Source organism: Adiantum capillus-veneris, chromosome 28 (assembly GCF_014529385.1).
Source record: "Adiantum capillus-veneris isolate H3 chromosome 28, ASM1452938v2, whole genome shotgun sequence".
Taxonomy (NCBI): Eukaryota; Viridiplantae; Streptophyta; class Polypodiopsida; order Polypodiales; family Pteridaceae; genus Adiantum; species Adiantum capillus-veneris.
Genome location: NC_140958.1, coordinates 55,949,263 through 55,960,933, shown reverse-complemented (window position 1 = coordinate 55,960,933; position 11,671 = coordinate 55,949,263). Strand labels below are relative to the sequence as shown.

Below are 11,671 nucleotides of genomic sequence, written 5' to 3'. Positions count from 1 at the left end.
AAGATCCTAGAATGACCAGTAATTTCTGGTGGAAAGGTCTTTTTGAAATTCTAGGTACAAAATTGAATTTCTCTTCAGCCTATCACCCACAAATGAATGGCCAAAGTGAGATAGCCAATCTTACGATTCTCGATCTACTAAATACTTCTGTTATAGAAGTAGATCAACGCTCACAATGGGAGAAGTACCTACCCTTGTAGAGTATGCGTACAATAATACTGTTCATACTTGTACGGGAAAAGCACCTTTTGAAATCATAGAGGGAAGACCTAAAACTCCCTTGCTACTGAAAGTCCATGGAAGATCTTCGCTGCCGAGAATTATAGCCGTGACCTACAAGAACTTTTCAAAAGATGAAGGAGGCTATATGTATCTCTCAACAAAGGCAAAATTATGTTGTTGATAAGCACAGAAGGGCCTTAGCTTGACGCTCAAAGAATTTGATTGGGTCTTACTTGAGTTTCCCAAGGCTTGATTGAGGCAAATAACGGGCAAAAATCCTACGGGTCATCAAAAGTATTATGCTAAACGAGCAAAAAAATACTATGGTCCTTTTCAAATCTTAAATCCAATCAATGAGATGGCTTATCAACTCAAGCTGCCTAACCATTGGCTGATACACAATGCTTTTCATGTGAGCCTACTTAAGCCCTACAAAGAAGAGCCACCAAGTGAACCAATTATTGAAGACCCTCCAGAAATCGAAGACCAAGAAGAGGTGCTATAACCCGAAGCTATCATTCGGCATGAAGACAAGATACTACAACATGGTAAGATTATCCGACGATATCTTATAAGGCTCAAAAACTATCCTTTTTGAAGATGCTAGGTGGATGCAAGAAATATAGCTTAAGGATAGTATGAACCTTGTCAATGCTTACAATGCTACATTAGAGTAACCAAATGTACATGTTTCTTTTGAATGTCAATGTTTTTGTCTTATAAGACTATTTGTTTTCTTATTGTGCACAAATTTAAATAGTATGCATGCTTAGAATCATGTTTGTGATGACGACATCTCTTAAACACCAAGTAGAATTTGCCACTCTACTTTGGGAGAATGAAATGGACTAAAGAGTAGACATGCTTGTGGCAGCTACGTCTCTCAAGCACCAAATGGATTAGTCATCCATCTTGGAATGATGTCGTAGGGTAAAAAGGAATCCTCTACCCGGTAAGAAACATCGACTAATGACTAAGGCTTTATCTCTTCTACCTCATAGTCAAGGACGACTATGATTTCAAGAGAGAGGTAATGTCATAAAATCTAATATCTAACCAACCCAAATGATTTTCTCATATTGAATTGATCATTTAATATGGGAGAATAAATGGGAACAAGGGTTAGGATATAGACATGTGCTTATGGATCTATCTCAACACAGGGCCAAGGTAAAAGGGTCCAAATGAGAGATGGTATGTCAAAGAGCAATGCTACCTGATGGAGCTTAAAGACCTTAGGGTTAGCTTCATTAAAGACCTCCAAAGGTGAGTGTTAAAAAGTCCTTTGACCTTAGGCAAGCTAGGACTGTGCTTGAGGTGGGAACCCAGGCCAAGATTGAGGTGCTTGTCGTGCTTGATGACTAAGGTGCTTGTCGTGCTTGCTGACTACGGTGCTTCACGTGCTTGAGGGGCTTGAGGTGTTCCACAAAGTCAAAGCACATCCCTACACAAGGGGGGGGCGATCCCTCATTGTAGGAGCTAGAGGGAGAACACACACACCCTCACACAAGTCAAGCCTTGCCTAATGAATTAACAGAGACACATTTCAAGTTCCTCTCCATGTTGCTCTCATAAGATGACTAAAGCCTATTGGTTGGCCTCTCAAGGTATCTAATGATAAATTAGCTAATTTGATTAATTGCGTATGCATTTATCAAATCCTCTCTCTCAAAAGGAAAAGGGGGACACTTGTCCCTAGGCTAGCATGCTTGCTTGGTATGCACTTTCCATGTGATTGGCTAGGATTGAAGGGGTCCAATGAGCTTCCATCATGGGCTAGAAGAGGGGGTCAACCAAGGAAGCTAGATGCTTTCTTGCAGGGTATACTCTCTCCCTCCTCCCCTCAACCCCCCCCCCCCCCAACACACACACACACACACTCATTGTGTGAAGTGTAAAGTGCAAAAGGTCCATCTCCTTCTCCAAACTTGTTGAGAAGTTGAGAGACTACACCAACACTCTTGGCTATGGAATGCAAATCCAACCAAGAGGCATGCTCCAATGCTTAAACTTGCCATCTTCTCCATCTTCATTACTATGCTAAGCAAGAGCAATGATGAGAAGTGAGAAACTATTGCTTTCTTCTATGAATGTTTCTTCTTCCTCTTCCCTACCCTCATTCCCCGCTAGCTCTCTCCACCTTTGAAGGTGTTTAAGACCTTGGGACTGAGGCTGGGGATGGTTAATTCTTTTTACAAAGTCTATGTTATCCTCGTGATGCATGAAGCTTTCCATCTTCATTGCATAACCTAGGTCACAAGGAAAACAAAGATTGTATTGTACCAAGTCTCTCCTGATGGGAGAATCTATAATACAAAAGCCTATTGGAGGGGGGACTGACTCCACATAAATCTAGTCCTCAACTGTTGTCACGTTCTCTAACTCTCTCTCTTGCAAAAGTATTGGTCATGCCAAGTTTAAGTATTATGGTTATGTTACTACCGCTAATTAAGTTCACCCCAGTGTTGGAAATTGCAACCCTTCCCACCCTTCCTTAGGGGTCTAGCCCTGCACATGCATGGCACTTTTCTGATAGGCCTTCCCGGTGAAGAGCATGTTGTTTAGAGGCCCCTTCCCAATAGACGGGTCCTTTGAAAATAAGCCTTCACTAGGAAGGGCAAGTTTTGAAAATGCCCTTCAAAGATAAATTCTATAAAATAGCGCCAAAAAAAATCAAAGTAGAAGGTTGCTTAGTTAAAACATGAGCCTAAGTTCTAAGGTGTAACTCGGATGTGCTGCATTCAGGATTGACTCATTTTAGTTTGATCTTTGTGGTGGTAGGAAGTTTCTCCGATAGATTATAATTTGCTGCCATGTGTCGTTTTGTCTTCCTATCCATTGGACATGTTGGGATGGGGTGGCAAGGACCTCGATGTGGTGGCATCCATTGCTCAAGATCTATGTCCAAATATATTGTTTGTAAGATCCTAGTCTTTATGGTGTTTATGCTCCTTGTGGCATGTGATGCACATGGGGTTTTCATGGTTTGTAATGGTGGGTTGGAGGCCCATATAAAAGCCAAGACACTTCTAGTGTTTTTCCTCTTTAATATAAGTAGCTCCTATTGAGCATTGCTTATGTATTAGAAGAAAAAACAAAGCCTAAGCTCTAAGGTGGTAAAATATAAGTTCAAATTTATTAAAATTTGAATCCCACCACCTAAATCAAAGAAGAGATAACACTTTTAATATGTTATTTTTAATGAAAACCTTCAAAAAATCAAAATACGACAAGATTTGAGAGTGGCTGCTCACTAGTTATGCTTTTTATACAGATGTAGATGCTTTGCAATGCAAAGTTTGATGCAACCAGACTTGTGATGTGTGCAACGTGCATGATGATTCTAGAATCTAGCGACCTCTATGTAACATTTAATGGCCTAAAATCTTATGTGTAGCGGAAATTAGCATGAACATAGTGGGCATTTCATTAGAATAGATTCCTAATGAGAATTTCAAGAGTGCTTGGGTGGAGAGAGAGAGAGCAACAAAAAGCATAACACCTAGTTAGATAGCATCGACAATACTTTCAAAAGAGAGAGCAATTAAGCTATTGACAACAGTTGAGGACCGGATTTGCATGGAGCCGGTCCCCCCTCCAAAAGGCTTTGTATTATGGTTTCTCCCATCAAGAGAGACATTGTACAATACAATTCTTTGTGTTTCTTCAAGACTAGCTAGTGCAATGAAGATGGAAGCTTCATACACCAAGCAAAACACTTAATCAAACACAACTTGAATTATCCCCGTTCTCAGACCCAAGACCTCACACACCTTCGAAGATGGTGAGAGCTAGCAGGGTATGAGAGTAGATTGAGAGGAAAAAGAAGTATCTTACGAGAAAGATGTACATCTCCTCACATAATCACTCATATTAGCATAGCTTAGCTTAGTAATTAGCTTGGTAGAGAAGATGAGCATGCATTGAAGCTTGGCTCTTAGTTGGATTTGCATCCACATGCCAAGAGAGTGTTGATGTAGGCTTCTATCTCACAAGCTTGGAGTAGGTGATGAGCTCTCCATTAAAGCTTGGGAGGAGATAGAGTATTCTTCCTTCACACATGGTCAAGTGTGTGTGTCAATGCCAAGCAAAAATCAGCCCCCTCTCTCTCTTGGGTGAGCCCTAGCTGCTAAATAGGTCTGGCTTTTGCCTCATTGGACCTCTCCCAGGTCAAGCCAATAGGAATTAAGCAGCATAAGTGATAGCCTTCTGACATGTGTCCCCCTTTCCCCTTTTGTGAGAGCTTTAGGTAATTAAATAATTAAACTAAACTCTCATTGGACCCCTTTGCCTCCTGGCCAATAGGAATCAGGCAAGCCATGGGGCTCCTGAATGCTCATTGGACCCCTTGGGAGACTGCCCAATAGTCTTCTAGGAGACTTAATTCTCATTGGTTTCTTTTATTAAATGTTTTTAAATTAATTAAACTAGATTTACTATAGCTTAATTCTCATTGGTCCACTTCAAGGGTCTTCCAATAGGAATTGGGCACACCTTGTGGGCATCTGGCCTAGGGAGCTGACATGTGTCCCTCATTCCCTTTGTGTAAAGGGAGCCTGTGTGTGTGTGTGTGTGGCTTTCTCTCTCATCTCCTACCTTTGGGGCTCGCCCCCTCCCATGTAGGGATGTGAAAAGACTTTTAGGGCACACACTAAGCATCCAATTTTCCCTAGGGTTGACCTTTGGACACAACCTTTGAATTTTGGAACCTTAGCATTTTGGAAGTCTTAATGGGCTGAACCTTAGGGTCTTTTTGGCCCATTGTTTCACATGGCTCTTTTGCAGATGGCCCCCCCCTTTGGATCCCTATTTTCCCTCCTTTGGATCCCTACTGTGGCCGGTCTGCTAGCTTAACCAATATTCTAGCTTTTTCTCCCTTGGCACTTCCCCACATTAAATGATCAGTTTAATATGAGAAAATCATTTAGGAGAATTAGATATTGATTATTATGACATTCTAAGCTCCTCCTCTAATGTCCTAGCCTCTAGCGCATGTGTGACTGCAGTTGAGTTTGGGCATAAGTCTTTTAAAGGAGATGAGGAGATAGCATTGAGGCTCAAGGAAACAAGTCACGATCGATCTCTCTCTCTCTCTCTCTCTCTCTCTCTCTCTCTCTCTCTCTCTCTACGCATTTCTAGCCTCTGCATGGCTTCACATGAGAGATGAACACTTTCTATGTACATTTCTTTTTCTCTTTACGCCACCCATTGCCCTCTCTCCTACTTGCAACTATAGCGTGCAAGTAGGAGCATGCCCGTTGAAGGGCCACTATATGCCAAGAGAATCTCGAACCACATCTTCGCCCCTCTACCCTTGCACAAACTCCTGGATCATGTCGTCCATGCCTTGGTTGCAATAAGCATTGACCAAGACACCTTCCTCTTTCTTCCTCTTAGAGGGCCTTACCTCGTTGAATTGCCTCCCTCCTCTTCCTTTTCTCAGAGGGCCTCACCTCACAAATGTCCCTCAAACTTGCACACTCTTCTTGTGGCACATGTTGGCTAAAGTGAGTGCTCTCAAGATGTGTGTGTGTGTGTGTGTGTGTGTGTGTGTGTGTGTGTGTGAGAGAGAGAGAGAGAGAGAGAGAGAGAGAGAGAGAGAGATGTGAAAACTAATCGTGATGCTTTTGGGGGGTCGAAGAGGAGCGAACAGAGCTAAAGTATAATATACCAATATTCTAAAGAATATCGATGCTAGCTCCTCTTAAGTATGGAACAACAAAAGATACACCAAAAGCAAGTGAATATTTCATAAGAGCAAGAAAATTAAGGGGTATCGAGTGATGGGTTGGTGCATTTTTGCCTTGCATGATGACTGGCAAAGTATATGATGGCCCTTCCTCTCCGAAGGCCAATTAACAAAATTCCCCTTCCCTAGGAAGGACAAGGGCACCCTTCAATTTCCAAGCCTGGTCACACTGTGTGTGTGTGTGTGTGTGTGTGTGTGTGTGAGAGAGAGAGAGAGAGAGAGAGAGAGAAGAAGAGAGAGTTTTAACGTAGTAGGAAACTATCCCGAGAGACCTTAAAGATCTAGCCGACGAGGAGGGAGAGAGAGAGAGAGAGAGAGAGAGAGAGAGAGTTATTTAAAAAACTAGTACAGTCGACCGCCCCTCTCTTTTTCTCTCCCCCTCTTTACCGCGTGTCTTCTCTCTCTGTCCTCTCTCTTGTGGAATGTAGCCTTCATCTCGTAGCTTGCGCCATGTGTAAAAGGGACTCCCCTCCGTCATATTATGTTAGGTAGATGACACAATATTTAATGACTAGCTTTGTTTTCAAAGTTTGGCAAGTAGGAAAGAACAATGATTTAAAAGATTGCCATTTAAAACCATTGTTGTCTTATCTCCAAAGTTTTAAAAAGACGCCCAAACTTTCCTTAAAACACATGGTGATTTTAACTCCCCTTTTAAACATGGAGATGTCATTCAATATTCTAGGATGATATCTCTCTCTCTCTCTCTCTCTCTCTCTCTCTCACACACACACACACACACACACTAGTGAATTGTAGACTTTTTTGAAGCGTCCTAGAAGATCACTCTTTGCTTACCATAACAAAGCGTCTCCCGATAGACGCACTTGATTGGGTGGAGAGAGAGAAAAGGGGGGAGAGAAGAAGAAGAAGAAGAAGAAGAAGAAGAAGAGAGACCATAGATTAAAGAGGAGAAAAATTAATTAAACATACCTTGAAAAATTTGAAGAGTGTTCCGTTGTATACAGGGTAAAACTCCCTCTGCATACACCCTCCCTTTCTACCTAAAGGCAATGCCAATAAAGAAGGCCACTCTTTGTGGACCCCAATGAATGGCCAACAATTGTGACCAATTATTGGGAGATCCCTCATAAAGCTGTGAACACACTCTCTCTCTCTCTCTCTCTCTCTCTCCCACACACACACACACACACACACACACAAAGGGTTGTGAACTTGTGACTGTTGACCTGAAGAGCATGAACGTGCATGGAAAATTCAAGAGTCAATATGAGACTTTTCTTCCAGAGCAAGAAATGTCCATAACAATGTAGCTTGGAATTGGCTTCAAGATTTCAGAGCGTCAAAGGCTATGGACAGCCTCTCTCTCTCTCTCTCTCTCTCTCTCTCTCTCTCACACACACACACACACACACACACACACACACACACACACACAGAGGAGTCAGTATAGGCTTCAAAGTTCAGAGTGTCTTCACTTTCAAGGGCTCTGCCTCTCTCTCTCTCTCTCTCTCTCTCTCTCTCTACACCATGAGACCTGCAAGCAAGTCTTTTCTCTTCATGGCCATAACACTAGTTCTGTATTTAGCTCTGCACTACCATTTCGATTACTCTGTGGACGGGTCATTTTTGTTAGGCAAACCCACCTCTAATTCAACTCAGAGCTCTTTGCCCAACACTTCAGACTGCCATTCCGCCCTTACAAGCTCTTACATGGAGCCATCTCTCTTTGATGAAAACAACACTCTACAACTCTTCAATTTAGCAGAAAATGTGAATAATACAACACCTTCCGCCACTCTCGCTCTCGGCCTCAATGTCACTCGAACCAACTCAACAGCTCCTTGCGTCGCAAGCTCGCCTAATCAACAGCACGAACCCCCCAATCAAGATAAGCTTAATTCTGAGGAGTCACATGACAAAAACCCTTTGCACAGCATGGATTTAAGTACAAAGACCCATCATTTGTGGGCTAATCCTGAGCAAATGAGGACCATCACTCCTCCTCCCGGGCTCAACACTCCCATTCATACCGCTTCTCAAATCTCCACTGCAAAGGAATCCATGCAAGTCATGGGTATAAGTGGGGATGATGATACGGTCCTCATCAACGACGAGCAATTCCGCAGCATAACTCCGCCTCCTGGCGTCAATCCGCCCATTCACACAGCGGATCCAAGGTCTGTGGCTAGAGAGTCTGTGCAAGTTATGGTAATTAGTGAAGATGACACAGTTTTTGTGAGTGAAGAACAAATGGGAGGTACCACTCTGCCACCTGGTTCCAACACTCCCATCCATGCCTCAGCTCAGAGGTCTGTTGCAATGGATTCTCTGGAAGTTACCGTCATAAATGAACATGATGTGGGTTCAGAACATAAAAGACGAATGGCCGGCAGTACTACTCCCCCTCCGGGTATGGATATTCCCATTCACACAGCGGCGCAAAGTTCTGTCGCGACAGAGTCTCTGCAATTTATGGTGATTGATGATGATGACACGGTGGTTATTGATAATAGGCGCTTGAGTGGTGCCACTCCCCCTCCTGGCACGGTTGCTCCCATCCACACGGCAGCTGCGAGCTCTGTTGCAAGAGAATCGATGCAAGTTACCGTAATCAGCGATGATGGGAGTGTAGTTGTAATTGATGAGGAGCAATTCAGAGTTGCCACCCCTCCTCCAGGAGGAGATACTCCCATTCACACCGCAGCTTCAACGTCTGTTGCATGGAGCTCTGACATGCAAGTTATGGTCATAAGTGAGGATGATGGCGAGGTTGACAGCGATGTGGTTTTGATGCAAGATGTGCCATAGCATTCCCAGGTAGACTGCAAAATTAAACTGCAATTAACGAGTTAATTGACTCGTTAATCGTCTGAGAATAACATAGAGACTATAGTCAGGTTAAGAAGCATTTTCCTTGGTAGCCCTTGATAGCCTAATCCACATCAAATTGTCCAAAATTCTGTGTGTCCAAGAGCATAGATTGTCCACACGCACCGAAGGTGTCTGATTTTGTCCTGCACAGAATGGGGGGTTTCTCTCGTCAAGAGTACAGGATTTCTTGTGCGCCTCCTCGACGTTATATTCATTTTGCGCATTATGAGGTGCTCACATTGAGACATTCAGCTAGATATTGCTCTCAGTGTAACATCAAGACAATGTATACATTCTTACATTTGTAATTGCATACACAAAATAAGTGATCCTATGATGCTTGCAAAATTGCCCAATACATGTAGTGGAATATAATGAATACATTGTGTAAGGTCATTACCAATCAGGGCCATCTTCGCTATCATTGGCAATCTGTCAAGTCCTCCTCTTGCATCCACTTCACAATCAAAAGCACAGTAATTTCTCAGCTTGACCAAGTTGCCTTAGGCGTCCAAATGTCATGCCTCCTTGATATTCGACGTGCAAATGTACAAAGGTAAACTCAGGTAACTGAAATTACTTTTCACAACAAGATCTACAGTTCCCGAGTGACGTCGGGCCCATAGATTGATGGGAGCCTTTGATCCCATCTCCCATGCCCGTGGAGTGGCGAGGCCCGGCCGGTGTGTCATATCATGTGCGGGCGCAACACTCAAACAGTATGCTGCATTACGCCTTGATCTCTGATGCAAAGTTCACCCTACTTTGAATCTTGAAACAAACCCTAACAGAAGTGTAAACCCTAATTATTAGCCGATGTCGGTGGCCCACATGTCACTTGACAGTTGCCTGATGCGTCCATACCTGGCACAGACAAGTTGATGGTGACATCTCCACAAAGCCCTTGCAAGTATGCAGAACATCGTCGTGGCCATCGTCACAAAAGATCGAAGCACAGAGACGTGCAGAATGAGTAGACCCTAAGTGTCTTTCCATCTGTGAGTGTCTTCTCTAAATGACCCACTGGCCATTTGGAACCATACCCTGTAGAGAACCGTTACACACCCCGCCATTGCCCAGGGCGGCTTCACAAACGGGCGCCGCCCATCCATCCATCATATCGGTCCTACGTGGGCGCTCACACCACAAACGTTGCATTCACATTTAGGAGGCAGAAGAAACACCCCAAAAGGTGCTTTTCCAGGTGGAATAGTTGCAGAATGCACACTTCCGCCACCCATTTGTTCACACAAGGGGTGGAATAAAAAGTGACTCTATTTTCTTCCTCCGTCTACTATGAACATTGGGCGGTAGCGTAACAAAAAGTGAAACGAAGCAACAACTACCAATTGCATCAATAAACCATAGTACAAACCATAGCATAAAATTTTATTAAATCGAGGCAAGTACATCTAAATATTATGAAGCAATTCATCTACAATTTTTTTATTTTTGGAAATATTTAATCTCACAACTAGAGGTGTTTTGGGAATCTTGAAAAATTTGAAGGGCATTTTGAGAATTTATGAGAAAATATTGAGGGTATTTTGAGAATTTTTGAAAATATTTAATCTCACAACTAGAGGTGTTTTGGGAATTTAAAAAAATTTGAAGGGAATTTTGGGAATTTATGAGAAAATATTGAGGGTGTTTTGAGAATTTTTGGAAATATTTAATCTCACAACCTAGAGGATGGTTTGGGAATTTTGAAAATTTTGAAGGGCATTTTGAGAATTTATGAGAAAATACTGAGGATAGGTTGTTCCCCCCCCCCCCCCCCTTAAACGTTAAGCACTATCGTTGGGAGGGTGAAAATGGAAGGGTGGACTGCCAACGTGGAGGGTGGAAGTGGTATCGCCGAGGGGAGGGGGGGTCGGAAGCAAAGCTTGGTTTTTCTTCCATGCACTGGCAGCTTGCAGGCAACTTTTTCGCGCGCGTTGTGAACGGGCTATTGCGCTTCCGCGATTGGCTGCCAGCAAGGTCTCGTTTTCTGCCACCGCCCACTGTGAACCTACCTAATGCACTTCTCACACTAGGCTAAAGTCATCCATGACGATTGGCTAGCTTGGATAGCCCATTTACTCCTGCTACACGTGGTGAGGGTTTAATGCTTCAGGCCCACTTTACTTTTTTAAAAGTGATGCGTCCATTCCTTGGGCGAGGGGGGGAGAGGTCGCCCATCAAAAAGGCATGTACACGACTAGACTGCCACGTCCGCACCAGCGTATGCGCCCTTCAGCTTTTGTGTGAAAGAGTTTCGGACGCCCATTCCAATTTGGCAAACTCTTATTGGTTGCTTTTCTTTTTCTCCAAGGATGTCTCGATGTTTGTGAAGCCCCCCTAAGGCTAGTTATACACCTCCCATAAGTGCGTGAACCCTGCCCAACGTTGAGGCACTCAAAAAATATTTGTTCACACAATATTTTATTTCATTATTTTGAAATTATGCAAAATTACATATTAGAAAGAGCAAAAATTAACATATTCATGCATTGGAGCTCAATCAGATCGAGGGGAGTTGATACATTTCTGGGGGGGGGGGAAGTCCGAACAAGCCATAGGCCCCATAAACAATAGCCTAGACATTTGCAAATAATTGGGCATATGCATTTGCTACTTTCTGAATGTGCTCATGCAGTATATCAAGCTCAACTAGCAGAGATTCAACCGGAGGCCTCCTATATTACACACCAAACTAAGAGTCGTTGACCATGGAGCAGCCATCACTTTTCTTTTCATCGCATCTGAAGAGAGTGGACAACATTTTTCTATTGCATGCATCAAACGAGCATATACAAAATACACCACCATACATCATCCTACTGACCATAGAGGTGGAATCCATTAAAGCTTAATCCATAGTGC

The 11,671-nt window shown here is 43.2% G+C and overlaps 2 protein-coding genes across 2 annotated transcripts; one reads left to right on the top strand and one right to left on the bottom strand.

Annotated features, from left to right (window-relative positions):
- Nucleotides 1–6,935: 6,935 nt before the first annotated feature.
- Nucleotides 6,936–9,212, top strand: LOC147420483 (uncharacterized). Its single transcript, XM_086504924.1, has one exon. It carries the CDS (start codon nt 7,463–7,465, stop codon nt 8,741–8,743), a length of 1,281 nt encoding a protein of 426 aa, XP_086361050.1. The 5' UTR covers nt 6,936–7,462; the 3' UTR covers nt 8,744–9,212.
- Nucleotides 8,834–9,955, bottom strand: LOC147420482 (uncharacterized). The gene is made up of 3 exons (XM_086504925.1): nt 9,387–9,955; nt 9,207–9,263; nt 8,834–8,949 (listed from the first exon to the last, which is right to left on the bottom strand). Exons 1-3 carry the CDS (start codon nt 9,496–9,498, stop codon nt 8,834–8,836), a joined length of 285 nt encoding a protein of 94 aa, XP_086361051.1. The 5' UTR covers nt 9,499–9,955.
- Nucleotides 9,956–11,671: the final 1,716 nt, after the last annotated feature.

What these genes read in the sequence shown, in the direction of transcription:
- LOC147420483 (XM_086504924.1), top strand. Translation starts at nt 7,463, where the DNA reads ATGAGACCTGCAAGCAAGTCTTTTCTCTTCATGGCCATAACACTAGTT.
- LOC147420482 (XM_086504925.1), bottom strand. Translation starts at nt 9,498, where the DNA reads ATGACACACCGGCCGGGCCTCGCCACTCCACGGGCATGGGAGATGGGA. An exon ending in TGTAGATCTTGTTGTGAAAA is followed by an intron (nt 9,264 to 9,386) that starts GTAATTTCAGTT and finishes TTGATTGTGAAG; the next exon opens with TGGATGCAAGAGGAGGACTT. An exon ending in AGCGAAGATGGCCCTGATTG is followed by an intron (nt 8,950 to 9,206) that starts GTAATGACCTTA and finishes CATTCTGTGCAG; the next exon opens with GACAAAATCAGACACCTTCG.